We start from the raw sequence: 20,352 nt of genomic DNA on the forward strand, positions 1-20,352 counted from the left end.
CTGTACTTATTTATGTCTGGCTTCTATATGAGCCTTAAGAATGTCAACTCTCTCTTCTCACTTACAGTAAAAAAGACAGATTTACAACCATCCTTTTCTCCTGCCAATCAAGACAATCTCCACACTCCATTTGATGGGTCGGACTGGCCTTGTAACTCTACTTCCAATGCTGCTAGTTGTACCATGTTGCCACTTGTATTGCCAAACCATAAAAAGATGGTGATTCTCCACTGGTTGATGGACTAAAAGAAGAAACCAACAGCGATGGATATCCCCAGGAACCACACATCATGTTAAATGATGAACATGAGGCTGACTGTTGCTTTTTAGAGCATGCGTAAATGCAGTGCTTTTAAGATTTATATATGTATACTGTTTTCATGGGTCATACAAAGATTTAAACATTTACTGTATACACACGAGGAGAGGGGAGATGCATTTCTTAAAACGTCTTTTTCTCCTGACAAGAAAGGAGGAGGAGACTGAAAGTCTGCAGCTGCATTAGTTTCTGATCGGTTTACAGTGAATTTATGGTGATGCCTTTGTCCGCAATGAATGCCACTAGGATGGTATCACACCAGAGACACAAGCCAGCTTGTAGCCACAGCCACTGCAGAAGAGGCAAGACATGAAGGATTCTAGAACTCTCAAAGCCAAACAGACTGTGACATGGTGAAGCAGCTACCTGATCCCAACAGGACTGTATCTGCCCCAACAGGAGCCTGAAGCCCTTGTGATGGGCTGCTACTAAATGAAAAAAAAAAAAAAAAAGTTACTGTATCTTGGATGAAGCACAGACAGGAGGGATGATGCATTCACTCTTGAAAAATGGCACTTTTGACATTAATTGCTGTAAGAAATTTTTCCTCTGAAGAAGTTGCCTCGGGATGCGGGCTACCTGACCTAAGGACAGATTTGGAATATGCACTTTTCTCTCTTTTTACTCTAGATGCACACCTCTGTAAGTCATTGATACTACATGTACAGATAGTGACGGAACACTGTTGATCATTTTTGATGTAGAGCTATTAGTTTTGTGAGGTTTGTGTCATGACTGAAATGCTTTTACTCAGGATATTCTTTGATACTAAGTGTGTCCTCTTCAAGCAGACATGGCATCCCACACTTGGAAGCTGTCCGGTACCTCTCCATCAAGACCATATCCAACTATATATGTTGAATTCCACAGTCAGACATTTGCAAAGAACATAATTTATGAAATATCAATTAGCTGAAAAAAAAAGGTTAATTGCTGAATGTAATGACAATGCATATTTATATATAGAACATGCGTATAAATAAACTACTTAAATTCAATGTCTGGTTGAACCCGTTTGAAATACTTCATAACATATTTATGTGCCCTCGAATTCAGTGGTGTCACCAGAACAGTACGCTGCATGTGCTTCAGTTGATAATTTTAATTTACAGAACATTGTCAAATTGCATTATATTTAGTGCAAATAACACTTTTGTTGTACAATTTAGAAATATACAAACTGTGTAGATTACTGACAAAATATCAAAATTTAAAAAAAAAAAGTATTCTTCAGCGGACATTGCTCATAGATCAGTGAAACAATTATCCAGATCCTTCCCAACCTCTGCTTCCCAAAACCTGACTGAATTTTAAACCATGCAGATCTAAATTGCAAAATTCCCAGCTTTTAATGACATCTAAAGTAATTTGATTTAAATCTGAGGTAAGATGCTGTGAAATGCTGACTTTCTCCCCAGCTTAATTGCTGTGTTGATAAACGCACATCTGGTGGTTGTACAGGAAAGATGACAAGGGCCCATTGATGTCTAAGGCATTCTGGGGGTTGGGTATCAGTCAAAGGGCAGGAGGCCACTGCATTGTAGTGTGGTATATGAAATGTAATGTTCGAGTATAACAGAGAAGAGGGTACTGATATCTACTTAACAGTTTAGTTCTACTTCATCCTGTACAGTAAAAGCAGGACTATTTGACAAACCTGTGAATGTACATATTTCCCTCATCAGGGGCTGAAAGTAGTGAAAAACAACTTAGACTGTACAAAGTATACCCACTCACCCCTCAATCAAAGAGAGGAATCCTGATATCAGACACTACTGCTGGCCATATGCAAATATCTGTCAGAAACCACAAGCAACATGGAGGTTAAACACAGATACTGGCAACAGGCCGCTACTTAGCATCTATAGACCGTAGTCCGATTGATTATCAGCTCAACAGTGTCAAAATATCATCCGACAAGAGTTAATTAGACTTAGCAAATGCACTTGAGCTCTCGCTTCAGGTTTGTCTCGGCACACAGCTGTCATCAAATTCAAGTGTTCAACAGTCAATTCACATTTCTCCCTAACTAAAATCTTCTTCTGTTTTCTCTTTACAATACATTATGTCTCAGTAAGTAATTTTATAACAATCTAGAAATATAAAGATTTCAAAGCTTTAGGTTTTCACCTTCCCCTCCCTATCAGACTGCAAAGAGAGTGATGTGTAGAACAGGAGAAGGCAAGACCAGAAAGACCCTGTTCAACAACTCCTCAATGCGTTTCCCGTCTGTTCATTTTCATTTCTCATGGTAGTTATGTTAGCAGCAGCAAACAAGTTGCTGTAATACTAGTGATTAAAGCAAACCCAAAAATGTCAAGAAGTATGCAATGATGAGAAATGTAAAAAAAAGAAAAAATTTACAAAAAAAAGCAAATAATTACTAACAATTCAAAAACCACTTACGACAAATCCTGAATTTACATACAAATGTACCCAATGACCACCAGATGATGTTAAATTATTCCAGTGTGGCTGGGATGACAACTACTGTCAGATTAAAGTCAAAGAAACAGTCTTCAACAAGCAGGTGTCCTGTGAGATGTCCTGGATGCGATGATGTCCTGCATACAGGATATGTAAGTGTAAAGACACATTCTGAGCAGCAGGTGAACGATTCTGTAGTCATCGACAGCCTGGCGCTGACAAATGTAGCCTCTCTAGTAAGTAACCTCGTTCCACCAGAGCCCTGAAACAAAGATTAAAAGTCATTATTCTAAGACCTGAAATCTGACAATTGTTTGTTGATCACTTGGTACCAGCAAAGGTATATCCTGAACCTAAACACTCTGAAAAAGGTAAAGAGATCATGTTTGGGTTATTATTTACCTGTTTGTGCTCAGAAGAGAATGGGCTTCCAAGCTGTTTTATCCTGGACATAGGAGGTGAAGCGCTTGAGGAACTTGGGATACTCTCTCCGAGCCACGGCTCTGAGGACTGAAGCTGGAGCCCAGCCTCCTGGGTTTACTGCAGCACACAGAGGAAAATCATCGAGGAACTGTTAACTACTGATGAAATAATTAATTATAAACCTACAGGGTACCAGTCGACAGAGTGTGGTCTATGGCGCCCCCTACTGACACAACTGATGCTCTTTTTTAACCACCCACTCCCTATAAAGACCAGTATTCCATCTGCTGTTTGCCTTTATTTCACAATTTCCTCATCCACAGGAAGTCATGGGAGGGTGAGAGAACTGCTTCTTTTTTTTTTTTAGAATTACTTTAATTTTGACTGAATTTCAACAAAAAGTCAGTTTTTGTGTTAACTACAGTAATTCCAAAAACAATGGTGTACTATGAAAAGTTAAATTAAAAGAGAATGCTATCATCAGCACTCAAGCTGGACAAAGCTAGAAAAGAGATATCCCCTCACACAAAAACAAGTTTCATCAAGTTGTGATCAAACCTTGCCCCGTACCTCCTTATGAACTGAACCTCTCCAGGTTCACATCCTTCTATTACATTTCCAGGCATGAAGCTAGCGCCTGTTACTAATTAACCCCATGACCAGGAAAAGATTCAAAGGTGTTTTTGTTAGATATCAGTATTTAGAGCTGCTCACATTAAAACAAGAAAGCATGATCCTCCACCCAGCTAAAAGAGTTTGATGGAACCCTAGGTATAAACAGTCTGCTGACCTGGTTTATTTCTGCTGCGATCAAACATGATCAGGTTGGACAGCCACTTACCGTTGGCAACATAGGTGATCTTACAGAGGATGTTGTCTCTGCTGATTTCTTTATCTCCCTCTGGTGGGCTGACCATTGTTTGGCAGATCATAGCGACATTGATTTTGGCACGAACACACCGGTTAGTGGGCTGGAAGTACAAAAAAATAAATAAATAGAAAGCAAAAGGCAACTAAATGTCCCGCTAGGTAAAAACAGTCCCAGCCAAACCTAGGTTGATAAATCAGTAAGCAAGAAAATGAAACGTGTTAACACAAATGTCAAAATTCAATAATAATGTAGGTAGTTTCATAATGAAACAAACCAAAGCCACAGTATACCCCCCCCCCCGCTTCATATGCAAGGAGAATAAAAATATAAACTATCACTTTAGGTAATATGACTGAGGTCTAAACATTGCTTCTTTTTTTACCTTTTACCTAACAAAGTTGTTTTGAATGTAACACTAAAACTAAATGCACCTTTAATCTAATCTACTGTATTTGAGACGCCTTATTTACCAAGAACAAGCATGAGATGAGAAGATGGTTGCATTTCATATAAACAAAAATCTCATCTGAGACAAATCCCACTCACAGAGGTCCAAGTTCTACTTTTAACCATGGAAACAAACAAAGCAATAAAAACACAAATCCTCCAACAGTAGAAGGCTGTGTTATAATTTGTGTCTATATAAAATTTGGTAATAATTTTTGAGAAACTAAAAGCACCACATGGGATTGATACAGACTTGTACTAAATCTCCCATCCAATTTCATTTCAAGTCAAGTCTTCAGCTTTCTGGCTCACAATATTGCATGATAATAAATATTAAGGCAGTAATCTTACAGCAGCCTTTTCATGGTCCACAGAGAAGTTGCAGACCAGCCATGTGTCAGGATCATTTTCATTTGTGGCCAAGATCTTCCTGATTGCCGACAGATAGAGCACATCTCTCTGAGAGGCAGGCCAGACTCTCTGAAACACAATCAGAGGCATTCAGCTGGAAATATTTCAGCTCACAGAATGTAATTCATTAAATGTGCAGCACATTTCCTCAATGTGTAAAACCACCCTTAAGTCAACTTACCTTGTGTGTCTGGTAAACAATTACAGCGTTATCAGAAAGAGTTTCCACAACGTTGAAGTTTTCAATAGTGGCTGGGGGTGTGGAGAGTTCAGTCAGATTGTGAGCCAGCAGCAGGAAAAGTCAAACACAGGCTACGTGACGATGATTTCTGGAACGTTTTACTCACTCTCCCAGTCAAATCGGACTGCTGTGTCCCAGAAGTAGTGGCAGACCTCGTGTCCGGTCACTCCCTTCACAGCATGTGTGGCTTTGAGAGGGTCCAACACAATACCGTTTTCCTCCACCTCTCTCCTATACACCTGTTCAAAAGTGGTTGCGTCATGATATGAATACTCTCAACTTTACGTCTCAACCCGGTGATAAATTTTAGATTATTCTAACATTATTTACAGGGATGAGATTTCAAGGTTCAGTGGTAACAATCAAGGGAAATGAATCACATGCAGTTTCTCTCCTTTGTACTCACCTTCATCTCACCTTCCTCAATCACCAGCTGCCAATTGGCATCTCCACCCACATCCTGTAGTGAGTAAGTCATGTGATTCTGCACCATTTCCTCCACCTAATAAAGGGACAAGTATTGATTAGCAGGCTGGTTGAGGAAATGCTTTGAAAAAGGTCACAGTTTTTAGTAATCTACAGATTGCAGCACCTATTCTGCTATCTTAAATAACAGGTTTGTATAACATGAAGCGCAAATAAAAAAAAAAAAAATTCCCTATCACAATTTTTAGGAATTCCTACACAGAGCAGTAACCAAATACATATTTAACACTTAATCCTGCTTTGAGTCGGTACTTGGCAACATAACAATGAACTGACAAATCAGTGCGGTTAGGAGTCGTGCCTGTTCATGCTTGGGAACAAAAAGTGATGTGAAAAGAGGAAATGAAGTGGTTTCATTTGATCTAACCATGCAGTCATGGATTTTATTGTAAACACAGGCATAAAGACAACAGTTATGTGATAACAAATCCCTTTGGTCACTCCAGGAATTTCAGTTATTCCTTTTTTTTCATCTCATAACACTACAAATAAGATTTCACTGGAACCACAGGAAATTGCTGAAATCCTAGAGTGACTCATCAGTAGACATTCTCAGAGGATGTGCACATTCTCTCTCTGTGGTGGAAAGTGGAACCCATTTGCAGCCCATTACAAGTACAGGTGCTCAATGGTGACCAAATACAGTACCTGAGCGCTGAATCTGTGAATGTCATCTGAAGCACTGACTAGCTCAATGGAGGACAGGGAAGAAGAATGGCTATGAAGCTGCACAGCAAAGAGGAAGGAAGATTGAGTGAGAAATGAGCAAGAAAGAGGCACAGCTGAAGAAGAAGAAACAATCATGACCTGCTTCAACAGCATTTTTTAAATTATGCTAATTCAGCTCTTAAATTATTCCAGTGCAGACAAAGTGATTATCTGTGATAAAGTATTGCAGTTTGCGTAGCTTAATAGGCAGGTCCCAGTGATTATAAAGGGACTAAGTATCAGACAGGAACGAGAACAGAGGGCAAGAGAGGCAGCCTCGGATTCCCACAGCGTAGGATAGCAGTTAGATGTGCACCAAAGGGAAAAGGAGAACAGTGTCGAGTACCTTGGTGGCATATCGATGCTTACTGACGGCGGAGTAGGCGTCTCCAGGAGGAATGGGAGTTAGTCGAGGTATCCTGACCTTCTCCGTCTGGCACTGTGAGAGAAAGAGTAGGAGTCTGGTGAGCAAAAGAAGCTCAAGAAGAAAAGCAACATCTCTGCTCGTATTCTAACTATGATTTACGTCAGATTTCACGTTTTCCAGAGCAAGAAAGACAAAGAATAAAGATTCACACCTGCTCCTCTATCTTGTCCTGTCTGTCGAGTGCAGCTTCCACTGCGTCGAAGAACTCATCTTCATTGATCAAACTGTTAGGACCCTCCTGTGAAAAAGCAAACGAGAACGATGTGAGAACAACCATGTGAAGGTTCAGTAACAACGAAAAAAAAAAATGCAGAGACAAAATCAATAAGTCACTCTGCTGTGGTTTATCTGGATCTTCATCTAATTTTCTTCTCTACTTTCATCTTGCCTCATAGTCTGGGCCTCCATAGTGTGACTTTTTCTTAAGTTCGTTCACAGCAGACTTGTAGGCATCTTCGACCCTCCTTCTCTTTTCCAGCTCCTAAAGGAACACACACACAGACACACACACACACACACACACACACACACACACACACACACACACACACACACACACACACACACACACACACACACACACACACAGAGAAGTGTTCAGTCATGAGTGCAGCTGTTTTTAAAAGCAAATAAGCACAAACTAATGATGTGCATTTCACTGAAAAAAAGTTGCAAATGTGTTATTTGGGTCATCTGTGTTAGCTGTGACTCACAAAATGAGCCTAAATTCAGCTTGAAAATCAACAAAGGAAAAAACCCCCCAGGAAAACAGTGACAGACAGAATTTTTGTATCTCCCTCATTACTTCCTTCACAGTGAACTTTGTCATCATGTGGAGCAGATAGATGAAACCTGAGTGTCTGTGATATTTTATCAATGTTGTTTATGCCCCAAATTCTAGATAACCAGTCTATTTTCAGACTTTAAACGTCCACTTCCAAATATTGATTTCACATTTATTGATCGAACCTGAACCCCTGTACTGCGATGTGTGTGGTTTGACCACCTTGCCTGTGCACATTTAGACAATGGACAGAAAGGCATTCAGTCTAGCCTGAGAAAACATCTCTGCCTGGTGATAATACTTATTTCCTTAGATTACAGGTGACAGACTTGCTAAAAACAAATGAGAAAAGCATCTGCGAGTCACAACAGTTGTGCAAACCCGCCACATCATTCCTTTGTGTGCACGCACTCAAACAGGTTTTACAGAAAGTCTCATTTCATGCCAGAGGCAAATAAACACCACACAAATGAATTAGAACAGCTACAAAATGGAGACCTGGAAAGGTTGCTTGACCTTCCATTTACACGCATCTATTACCAAAAGCACACAAACCCCGATAACAGGCATTCTATCTCTTTGTAAGAGCGAGCAAATTCTAACAAAACATACAATATAACCCGAAATCACTCGAAAGCCACGGCTCAAAAAGCTGATCAGATTTCAGTCCGTCTTCTCTGCAATAAGACACAGACACGCAAGCAAACTGAATTGTGGCTTAAAATAGACTGTGATGACCGTTAACCATTTTGTTTAAAAAATAATTAAATGGTGGAACCACAAACCACAAAAAGAAGTACACTGGAAGGTGTGGACAAATTTAAGTCAAAGTAAACAGGACATAATCCCGTCTGTTCATTTGTGTTGAACAACTAAAAACAGTCGGATGCTTACCGTAAAGAACAGGCTGCAAGTCTGTAAAGGGATCCATCTCTGTTTCTGGCATTTAAGCAGCTCTGTCCCCCTTTGTAAGGAAGGCTTCCATAGATTACACCATGAAGTCCTGGTTGTCATTCTAATCCGTTCTCTGTACAAGTCTAAGGACGTATGTCGAGTTACAACGAGTGATCTGTAACTGCTTCTATTTTCCCGCTGTGCATTGGGAGCTAAACTTAAGACATTACCAAAAACAAACACGATTGAGGTAGTTTCCTTATACAGCCAAACTGAAGGCACTTCCTGTCTTTAGTAGGTTTTAGGGTTGGGCAGCACACCTCCACAGACAGAAAAAAAGAAACTGGTCTGACAACATCAGCTGAACTAATCAAGATAGATGCTCCCGGAGCTCTCAGCTGCATACCTCCACTGTCACAGACAGCTCTTGGGATTAAGAAAGAACAGAATTTTAAGGCGACTGACAAAAAAAAAGAAAAAAAGATAAAAACAAAAGAATCCAATAGCTAAAAGAATTATATCGTGGAATGGTGTAAAGGGATGTCTGCATGCACCTGCTATAACCAAACTCAAATAAAAAGGATTTTAGTGGATGCAATCTGCAGACCCTTGGACTTTAAACGCACATTCTGCAAATAACACCATGTTTCAATGTCGATGTTGTGAAATGCATCGCTGAAGGCAGCTAAAACATTTCCCTCAAAAAGTACAGTGTCAGCACTAAAACAAAAACAAATCAAAACCCTTCCATGACGTCCAACAATTTACTCTTCTATAATGTGCACCTCTGTGATCACAGCCGCTGTTTGTGACTCTACCTTCTCTTGTTCCAATTCTTGGGGTTGTTTGTGTGTGATTTTCTGGTTCTCCCCACGTCTGTACAGATTCACTTCTTGGGATTTCCCCCCACAGACCAGAAACATGTGTGAGTAGTGACTCTTAATTTTCTGCAGGAGTGAATACTCGTTTGTCTTTCTGCTGTATGTTCTGGTCTTGTGATGAACATGGTTTGAACAAGGTAAACTACAGGCTAAACTCATAGAAACATATTACACCACTGTACACGCACGCCTCAGCATACATCGTTAAATGGTTCCAAGAGACGTGAAAGTGCGTCGAATGAACACGTGTCCTGGCTAAACCGAAGATAACCATTCCCTGTTGTGCTCTGTACTGTATTTATGATGCATTTTCAATAATATTTGGATAATATGAATCTATTTAAAGCTTAAAAACAATAAAATTTCATTTTTTAAAATAGTATTAAAAAAAAAACTTGCTCTTGTCTTCAGTCGCTGCCTCCACATGATACGGGCTAGTAATACAATGTATGTTGTTATTCTTATTTATTGTACAGTAACATGATATTATATACTTTTAACAGTTCACCAGTGATTTTAGGATTCCAATATTTGTGGCAGGCAGACGTAAAGTGGAGTAAAATGACGTATACTCATTTTATATTTTCTGAAAACCGTCGTAAGAGAACAACGTAACTTGAAACAACATAAGCCGAGGTGTCCCGGTATACCTACGTGGTCGCTCCAGCGTGTCCTAGGTCTTCCCCGAGGTCAACAAAGAGACCAACAGAGACAATTTGACACACAAAAAGTTCTACATATGGTACAGTTTATGTCATCAAACTCTAAGGCGCTAACCTCTGCAATGCCCAACAGTCGCTTTGAACTTAAATGACCAAAATTCCAATTATAAATCAGGCATTTATCGAATACATTCTTCAATTCAATTTCAGACTCCCCTTCTTTAAATCACTTTTTCTATTCAAAAATCCAAAAGACACCAAAAAAATAAAAATAAAATTCTTAACCACAATATCAAAGTCCTTAAAGAAAATGGAAAGCATCGATTTACTGCTTCGTCTTCAGTGCTTCCGCATGCTGACAAGACAACACAAGCATGATGACACTTCACCTACTGGAAGTGGCATTTATTTTAAAAGGCTGTTAGTAGAGTTCAAGTCGGTACCTTGTCTAGTCTCTTCTGCCAGCTGTCCTCTCGCTTGACCATCAGTTCAATGCAGTGGGACAAAGTAGAAAGGATGCCTGCTGTGGTAGCCTTGAAAGTGATGGCTTCACCCTTGAAATCGATGCCGTTCATTCCTTTGGGACTGGCGGGGGGATACACTGGCACAGACAAAAAGAAAACAGAAATGACAGAGCTTAAAGGCTGCATCTGGACTGGTAAATCTGTTATTAAAAGGCCCAACAATCACAGTTATTCTATAAATATTCTCAAAATGAAGCAATAAATGGTTAGCTAGCAACTCACATTTCTCTTTGCTTCCATTGTTGTTGTGATTATATTCACTGTCACTTCTTGCAGTGGCAGGAAAGTCATCCTCCTCTTCCTCTACTGCTGGTTAGAAAACATCACAACATAGATTTATCATCTATTCATCTTAAAAGAGAGATTTTCCAAGTTTAAAATGAATTAAATTCAAACGTGAGCCCTGAATTACCTCTGTCTCTCTGAAATTCATCTTTGGAGACGGCATCAGCGCAGGAGTCAAAGTATTTCTGCAGGGTGTCCACTTGTCTGCACAGAATGTCCCTGAAGGTTTCCATTTCTGCTAGCTTCTCACGCAACCTGTGACCCTTCTGAGCAGACACGATCGGAAAAAAAAGAAAGGCAATCAAAGACCGCCCGGAGAAAAAAGTCACGTCAGTCGTGTTGATTCAACCACAGAATGGACTTTAATAAAAAATAAGTACCCATGACATTCTTTTAATTGACACAAATACTTAAAGCAGATCAAGCCTTCAGCTTTAAACATTAATTATTAATGAAAATATTTTAAAGTGGCCAGAGAAGGACTGGATTAATCTTCTGCTACTCACAAACATTTCCTTTTTTTTAAAATCTTTTTTTTTTTACCTTGAAGGAGGATGTAGATGTGGCAGATAAGGCACTGGCAGCAGACGTGAGAGACAACATGGAACCATGACGCCTGAGACTGGTTTCTGAACCATAACCAGACTCGGCCTGAAAACCAGAGGGAGGAATCGAATGAAGGAAAGAGAAAAGACATTGAAAGGAGAGATTTTGGAGATTTGAACAATCAGACCAGAAAGGGAAAACAGAGAAGAAAAAATGTAAATGCACACAACACATATAAGCAATGTCATAAGAAAGTATGCAGATAATTAGCTGGGCAGGAAGAAAAAGGAGATCATTTCTAGCAGCAAGAAACACTGAGTAATACTGAATTTATCTGCAGCCTCAACAGACAGTCTGCTGAAAGGGACAGACACATGCATCACTACAGGAGAACTCGTAATATGTGGTTGAGATACAGCGAAACTGACTTCAGCCTGGTCATGATGTTCTAGTGAAAAATGTGCAGTATGTCCAGCACAACATGTAACCTGCTATGTTACATGCCATTAAAGACTGGCAGCAACAGCGTTCGATCCATTAATCTGCAAAATCAAGACAGGGCGATAACAGCTGGGACTGCCAGTTCAGCAAAGGGAATGGATTTTATCACACATATTGTATGTGCATGGTGCAAAATCAACCCCGCCAAAGCTAAATAATCGTGTTTGTTCAACAAGCAGCAGCGAAGTGTTTTTCACGACATTCCAGAGGCCAAACATTAAACTAATAACTGTAAAAAAAACCACACACACAAACAAAAAAAAAAACACTGGCAACAGCAAGGAGTATGATAAGAATCTGACATTCTTTCCTGGACCCTCACATGCTGGGTCCCCTGCATCAGTTTAATGAGTCTATTTGCTGAGTCGAGTCACACCCAGCTCTTGTGTAAGTTTTGTCTTAATTATTAAACCGTCGAACATTTCTTCAAACCAGTGACCACCTAAAGAAGGAACCAGAAGATAAAACAGAAAGAGAGAAAAAAGAAAGAGAGAGCACACATTACATTCCCCTACAAATGATCTTAAAGCAACATGTAAACAACTCAACGATGCAGTGGTAACTGTATATGATGAATATTTCTTAACATCCTGCAGCTCCATGATATATTGGCTGATAAGTATCAATTTACACAGTAATACATGTAATAATGAAACGACGTGTAGAGTGAATACAGAAAACACAAACAGCAATAATGTGAAGTGCAACAAAACAATCTTATCAAATAAAACCTTTTCAAACGGAAAAAAAAATACTTTAAACATTTGGTATTTGACATGTAAAAAAAATAGTAACATCACAAAATAAAATTAAATTCAGTGATTATGATATTATAGTAGCAAAACCAAACAGAATCACTAAAAACCCATCTTTATGTACCTGGTCAGATCTGAAATACATGCAAAATAAACACCCACTCATACACGGAGCATGAAATGGCATATTGTGCCTGCGGCTTTGTGACGAAAATGAGGGGTTGAGTGTACAGTAACTGACCATAGCAACAATTGAGTGCTTCTACATATCTGAGCTTAGTGCTTCCAAATGAATGGCCGCATTGCAAAAGCTAATTTATTACAGTATAGCGCCCATCAGTGCTAAGCAAGCAGACAAACACACACATGCAAATAGGAATCAATCATGGATTTTCACCTACTGTACGGGCGAGAATGGCTTATGCTTATTGATCATTCATGTCACAACATTTAAGTTAGATTGTTAGCGGACAGGCAGCATGCCAACATGCTATGAGCCCACCATTCTGCCATTCCAACACTCAAGGCAGAGCAGGACAAGACTGCAGTCTCGGCGATTTGCTGGCCCCAGCATGGCCCAGACACTCCCCAAATAATCCCGCCGCTCTGACAGCTCAGGGGCTTAAGTCCAGTATTCGTGTCTCCCTGCAGACGCACCTCACCGAGGAGCAAAAAGGAAGAGGAGGAGGTGCAAAAGAAGTAAAGGCTTTAGGTGTTCATCAAAGCTCATCACAGACATGAAAGCTGCAGTAAGAACAGGGAGGAAGAAGACAGAGAGGGAGGCGAGGCAGATGCTGGATGGACATCGAGCCAAAAGGATGAGTCTTGTAATTCCAAGGAAGAGCAAAGCGGGTTTCGTCGAGTCAGATCTTCAGCCAATGCACACTTGGACTTAAAGACAAACACACACATGCACCTCCACCGTCGCCGCGCACACACATCAAAAAGACTACACACACATTGATATGTGAAACCTGTTCATCACGTCCGTCTTTATGTCCAGCATCCATTACTGAGGTGGCAACTGTTGCCGTGTGTGTTGGTTTATATGAGACGGAAGCAAGAACGGGATGAAAATAAAGGGCGTATGCGTGGAAGCATGAGCGAGAGCGGGATGGGGCTTTCTGGAGTGGTTTGTGTAATAAACCAATAAAGTACCAAAGGGGTGGGTGAGCGGAGCGGCTTACTGCGAGTTATGACCGAGCAAGAGAGAGAGAGAGAGAGAGAGACGGGTAGGAAACAGCTCTTATCTTGTGCTTTGCTTCTATCGACCTGATTCTCCTTAACTTCCTTCAATTTGCTGAATCCCTCTTTGTGAACACCGATTCGGGCCAATCACATCCAGACTGTCCCAACAACCACCCCAAAGAAGTTGAATAAAATGTCAGAATAATAAATGTCAGAATAAAAACAATGGGCTTTTTTCTCATCCCATTTCACCCCTTTGATTGTACGAAAATGGAACGATCTTCCGAGCATACTGACAGCTTTATGTGTCCCTCCTGATTATTGTTGCTGTGAGAACACAGGATTAGAAAAATGATAATGCATTATTCATCAAGAGCCACATTTAAGAGCCTCCATTTTGCACAACTTTTTTTTTTCCCACCACCAACACAAATACACCCACACATAAAAAAACAAAAAACAAAAAAAAACCCCAAGAACTGGCTTTGCACTAAAATTGCCTATTTCGTGTAAAAGAACAGTCTCATTTGTCAGCGTGTAAATGTAACTAGTGGTACATAAGTGGCATTTAAAAGCTACAATGACATTTGTTTGACCCCTGTGATAACAAAATTAGAGGTTAAAGGTTGACATTGTAATGGAACTGCTGGAAAGAACTGTAGAAATAACATATTTGCATCTGATCCAACTGTCCACAGCTTCCTGCTACATTTGATGAGATCATTTTAAGCACTAGGAATAAAAAATGATAACAACAAATACATATCCGTACGGAGTCACTGCTGCAGCAGCAACTATCGTAACCATCATGCACCAGTTCATGTCGTCCTGGCACAAAGATTAAATTTAGAACGCAAGTGGTGAACATTGAACAATACCAACGATGCGTGATGTACTGCCCTTTGCCCAACTGGGAGCAGTGCAGGCTCACTCACTTAAAGCAGCGGTGCAGGTAGTGCTGCATTAAGCCTACTGAGGTTACTGTAGGTCAGAATCCAGAGCATGAAATACTCCAACATAGTATAACAGTAAGCCACTTTAATGTAGAAGCTGTGGATTTCTGGCACCCGAGTCATTCTCCCATTAAGTTACATGGAAGTCTGTTGAGTGGTTTTGGGTAATCTTGCAGATAAATCGACCTGCAGCAAATAAACAAATCGGAACACATGGAAACAAATCCTCCTTGGACAATCTAACTCGACATATTTTTCAACTTTAGGTCATTCTGATACTAAATGACAAGCTATCTTTGGACAGAAGCATTTCATGGTATTTCTCTCTTGCAAGCCATGATGACTGATCAAACATGAACGCTGACTTTGTTACGTTATGTTGACAACCCTTGCATGGCTAACTGGATGTCACTGCAGCTGCCTGGAGTCTGATGAAAAGGGATACCCCCACCTCAAGATCCCACTCCCCAGATTCCTCACATTCCTAGGGGGAAGGGCTGACTGTGTTTCAAAGGATGCATCTTAATCCCTGTCCTGCCACACCCAACCCACTTGCAAAACACAAATATCAGTCTGTCCTGAAATAAAGTTCAACTTATCTCAGAGGACCACTGAAAAGATGAGGGAAAAGTAACTATTTGTGACAGGTGGTTCTCTTAGACAGCAAGAAATCGAACTCACAACAGAGACGAGACAGAACAGTTATGGCACTGTTTACTTGTACACACATGAGGAATTATGGTTGAAATACACTATTTCTAAACATATCGAAATTTTATGTGACATCTAAAAATCACCTCAGGATCTGAAGATTACCATCATGTGACCCCGTGACCCCCGGGTAGGGAACCTCCCTCTGGAAGGACTTTAATGTTGTTTCGAGGTAAAGCTTTATTAGTGGGCTGACTTGCTAACAACCCCTGCCTTCTAATTAACTCCTACCATGTTCGCTCCCAACATGGTGATCAACTGGTCAGCTGTACTCGCAGCATTGTTTGTCTGTCACAAGCAATGCTTTAGTTTACATCCATTCGGAAAACGTGTCTGGACACATTTGTTTTTCTGTAGGCATCCTTTGGAGAGAACCTTTTTCAACCAATCCCAGATCACAGTGTTGTTAATGTGGCTCCCTCTCCCACCTTCTTAACCGTTTAATGCTAAATGTAAACAAACAAAAACAAAAAAATGTACCATCTTTGTAGAAATTGATTTGTGGGTCTCCTAACATTACATCGAGACCTAACATGTATTAATACGAGTAAATCTGGACTGTGAATCGTAAATCCGTGACGAGCTGGAGGTCTCTCAGAATTGAACTCTAAGGATAGAAAATGTGTGAATAATGCGAGGAGTTTTAAAAATGACAAGCCCAAAATGACAAAATATGTATTATTATTATGACACGGTAGCTTTACAAGCAACAAAAAAATGAAATCTTCCTGAGCAAAACAGGGGAGATACAGCGAACATCTGTCACATTAACTGATTTATAAAGTTTCTGCAGCAGACTTGCTTGCAGGTGCACAGAATTTCTGTGAATAACTTCATCAAAAGATAATCTGGCAAAAAGATCAAGAATATTTTTTGCTTGGGGAAGATAAAGCGATTTCACTCACCCTGTGTAGTTCTATGGACTCAATCCACTGAAGTCTGTGCTCAGGATCTTCTGCTCTGAGGTACCAAACACTGTCGTTGACACTGATGTCAAAACGGCACTCGTCAAACTCATGAGGCTGCGAAGAAAAAAGCTTCATTAACAATCGAACGGCTGGACGAACGAGTCATAACTGGCGTGGGAACAGCAAAACATTATGTCACACTTCACTGTACTTCAATACAATCTCAGAGAATCAGAGCGAAAACCCAGCCCTAACGCCTCCGTAGTCATCTGTGTTTCTGACACTGACTTACTAGTGATGACATATTCAACACACATGGATTCCATCAGCAATGGAAAGCATCTGCCGCACAATAAGAAGGAATTTTAATTGGAAACTGATGCTTTACGGCTGCAAGCGCAACCTTAAATGACCGCAGCAGAGCTTTAGTTTCTTTAGGGGTGTCTTTGTATGAACCTGAGTCGTTGTAACTTTTCCTTCCACTGCTGTGCCAAATCTCTGAACGATTTTACTCCTCCATTCTACAACGTACCCCACCCAACTTCAACGACTCACAGCCTGAGGCATCCACACACGTGCAACATGGAAGTTTCCTCCAACACTGGAATTTGAGTTCTGCACTCAACTGCACTCAAATGTTTCTTCACATTTGGGTTTCTTTCCTGTTTTTTTAAGAGTACAGCTGCTCCGCCAGCTGACGTGACCTCATGTTGCTCATGTTTGATTAGCTGCTGAATGATGCTCACACGCAGGTTTATTTCATGCAGCAGAAATTATGATTGATCGATCATCTTGCTCGACTTATGCAATACCACCTTTGTACTTTAAACACAAGTATTAAATTTCACAAGTAGTATATCTGCAATGGCGATGGGGTGAGAGTCCTCAAGCAAAAATATCCTCCGGTTTCAGAATGCAACAGTCACTTCAGGTGCAACCAGCCATGTTGCTTTCAGTGTTTAATCACGACTTCTTTCCCAACACCGCCGCAGCAGAGGACACAGGAATACGGTGGTCTTCAGGCAGAATGAAACACATAAACTGGATCATTAAGCACATGTCTAACAGCCCCGCCCGATACCGCATCGTAGGATACACTCAATTTCTCATTGAATTGCATTGACCAGAAAAACGAATACAGTACTGCACATTTCGCCTCCATATTGCAACACTCTGGTGTGTGTCTGCAGCTTCACAGTGTGTAACAGACTGATGTTAAGCAAGAAGAAAAGCAGGGGCTTGTTTCTGCATTCCTGAGCCCTTATACCACGACCTCCTTAGACAGTGCTGACTTTAGATGTCTCTGAAGGAGGGAGGGAGAGGCAGAGAGCGGAGGCTGTGGGGATTGCTAAAGCAATAATTACTACAGGATATGTTACTATTGAAAATGTAAGTAAATAAATAAAATTTCATGTGCTGTTTCGTTTTGGGTTTTTTTATCATGCAGTCATAATAACAAATCCCATTCGCTCAGCCTCTGGACTGATTGTATTCTCAGAGAGACCAGTGAATATTTAACCAGGGTGTGAGATTTTGACTCATCTCACCGACAGGAGGCCCAATAGATCCAGTCTCAACTGGGGTCAAAGCCTAGAGTTACCTTTAGAGAACATGGATTTCAAGTAGCCTGTGCAAATAATTGGGACGAATGACTGCTAGAGCAAGAATCCGTTTGCATGATAAAAAACAAACCCCAGTGTCCTATCTGTAGTGATAATAACAACCATATTGCTGGTTAAAGTTTACCTCACTATCTCTGAGGTGGATGGATTGTGTCACTTCAACTCTATACTAATGATGAAGAAAGCAAGAATGGAAATATTGAGACCTGACAGAGTGATGGTGTTAACACTTATTCCAACTGGGGGTTTTCTTTCTGGTATGCTGTCTGTTTATATTAAAGTTGAGTTCCTGATGATGCTGAATACTTAGTGTATCACTAAATTGTATTCGCAATTGATAAAAAGAGCGTGACGGTTAAAGATGGCCTTATTTTGCTTTCACATGCCTGCTCCTTCGTGAGTGTAATGAGTGAGTCGTACCAATAAAACCCAAGAGCTGATTGACAAGAAACCCAAACTCAGCAACTGCAACATCATCTTATCGTGTGTCAGGACACACTGACATCGACTTGAACTACTGGGTCTTCATTTTGTCTTCACTGTTACTGGTCCATACTCTTCCGATCAGTGGAGTCCATACTCAGTGTTAGTCAATACAGCTGCTACAGCCACATAATGCAGGCGTATGTTGTTCAGTGATGCTGCTCTGTCGTACCATGGACAATACTTACTGTGATGACAGCCTTGCTGAGGCACAGAGATCCTCTGCAGCCATATTCACGTTCATCTTCAGACTTGTAGTAGCTCAGAGTGTTGTTTTTCAACACAACCCACCGGTCCTGCCATCCGTGGATGTAGTTTGTCCACTGAAAATACACGAGAGAAGCAATTCATTCAGTCGGCCTGCACTGCACTCAGCTTGACTTCATGAGATGTCTGCTGGGATGAATTCAACGTCACTGTTTACTCGGATTCCAGATCGGTGGTTAAAAACTTCCCAGACAGACGGAATGTCTGTGAAATAAACTGTAGCTATAAACTAGCATGTTACCTTGCTTAAAATCCCTCCGAGCTCCAAAGGCTGGCCGGACTCGGGGTCCACATCCTCATCCGAACCGGATGACGAACTCTTCTCAGACATTTAAATCCAAGCTGCGAGAGAAAATTGATGTTCTGGAAAGACCTGCGTATATGCACGCTAGCTCCGGGGTGATATGGGTTAAATTTAAATGGGTTGCAGCCAAACCTGCTGACAGCTTTTTCAACTCAGTCTTAACGAAGGCGAAATAACCCAAAGAATAAAGTAGCGACTGGGATAAACATCGGTTTTGTAGGGTTATCGATCGTCGATCGGCAAACAGATTTAAACTTCGGTATGTGTTGCAACAAAGCTATTCTGGAGCGGACATCGGAGTCCCAACTTTAAGGTTTTGCGGGCTTTGTTTTGAAACTGACGTCGAATACCAATGACACTAGCTAGTTAGCGTTAGCTGTCAAACGACGCAACTAACATCAACTTAACTAAAACTTGTGACTGGTCTAACTAGCTTCAACAGATAAGTGAACCAAAGGAGTGGCAGATAAAAGGCCTTCGGGTCAACGCTGTACCTTAACTTCAAGCAATAAATGACGGATAACAAACTCGATCGCAACAGTGATTCCGCAGCTTATTTAGCAACATCGGAGCTCCGACTAGCTTGTCTTCATTCAGGTCGGGGGAGGAGCTGCAGCCACGCTTTACTGTGTACCATATCGCCTCACAGGTTCGTCAAGCCAAACAGAAAGATGTCACCGGAAGTTGTACATGTTTATTGCAAAATTAAAAGCATGAAAAGAGGCAAGAAAGGAACATAGCCCACAATAAAATCGATAGAACATTCATATTTTTGAGAAAAGATTTGGTACATCTCCAATAAGCACAGCTGCTCAAAAACCAATAAAAAACAGATACTTTTTTATTTTGCTCAGATTTTGTAGAGAGATGGGTTGGCATACAGTAAAAGTGACTTCAGACCTAATAACTTAGTTATTAATTATATAAATATATAAAAATGTATATAAATTATATGTTAATTATATATGTATATATGTGTGTGTGTGTGTGTGTGTGTGTGTGTGTATATATATATATATATATATATATATATATATATATATATATATATATATACAGTATATACTGTGTGTGTGTATATATATATATAGGGGCATTTATATATATATATATATATATATATATATATATATATATATATATATATATATATATATATATATATATATATATATATATATATATATAATCCTTCTATTAATCTCCCTGTTCTGGACTGTGTTACTGAACTGGATGCAGCAAAGTATATTGATGAAATATTATGAGTTGTTAATTATCCAAGTATTTTTTTTCTGATAATACAAAACTTAATTAAACAAAAGAG

General features: G+C 40.2%; 2 protein-coding genes across 5 annotated transcripts in view; one reads left to right on the plus strand and one right to left on the minus strand.

The window, feature by feature from the left end:
* The window catches only part of pip5k1bb (phosphatidylinositol-4-phosphate 5-kinase, type I, beta b), a 29,086-nt gene extending 27,769 nt beyond the window's left edge, over positions 1 to 1,317 (plus strand). Inside the window, exon 15 of the mRNA XM_068310241.1 lies at positions 68 to 1,317. Coding sequence (XP_068166342.1) covers positions 68 to 70 — 3 coding nt within the window. The 3' untranslated portion in view covers positions 71 to 1,317. The remainder of the gene's footprint in view (positions 1 to 67) is intronic.
* Positions 1,318 to 1,409: 92 nt separating this feature from the next.
* Positions 1,410 to 19,615, minus strand: LOC137592231 (ceramide transfer protein-like). Of its 4 annotated transcripts, XM_068310240.1 has the most exons (18): positions 18,966 to 19,615; positions 18,646 to 18,780; positions 16,350 to 16,466; positions 11,334 to 11,441; positions 10,918 to 11,056; positions 10,728 to 10,811; positions 10,425 to 10,582; positions 7,149 to 7,241; positions 6,912 to 6,998; positions 6,680 to 6,772; positions 6,274 to 6,351; positions 5,546 to 5,641; positions 5,246 to 5,378; positions 5,080 to 5,150; positions 4,839 to 4,967; positions 4,011 to 4,140; positions 3,149 to 3,286; positions 1,410 to 3,008 (listed from the first exon to the last, which is right to left on the minus strand). In XM_068310240.1, exons 1-17 carry the CDS (start codon positions 19,053 to 19,055, stop codon positions 3,159 to 3,161), a joined length of 1,869 nt encoding a protein of 622 aa, XP_068166341.1. In that variant the 5' UTR covers positions 19,056 to 19,615; the 3' UTR covers positions 1,410 to 3,008; positions 3,149 to 3,158. The 4 variants fall into 4 exon arrangements, with proteins under 4 accessions (XP_068166341.1, XP_068166339.1, XP_068166338.1 ...); XM_068310238.1 differs by lacking the exon at positions 6,274 to 6,351; XM_068310237.1 differs by lacking the exon at positions 6,274 to 6,351 and having other exon boundaries at positions 10,728 to 10,814.
* Between the last annotated feature and the right edge of the window lie 737 nt (positions 19,616 to 20,352).

This window comes from Antennarius striatus, chromosome 3 (genome assembly GCF_040054535.1).
Source record: "Antennarius striatus isolate MH-2024 chromosome 3, ASM4005453v1, whole genome shotgun sequence".
Taxonomy (NCBI): domain Eukaryota; kingdom Metazoa; phylum Chordata; class Actinopteri; order Lophiiformes; family Antennariidae; genus Antennarius; species Antennarius striatus.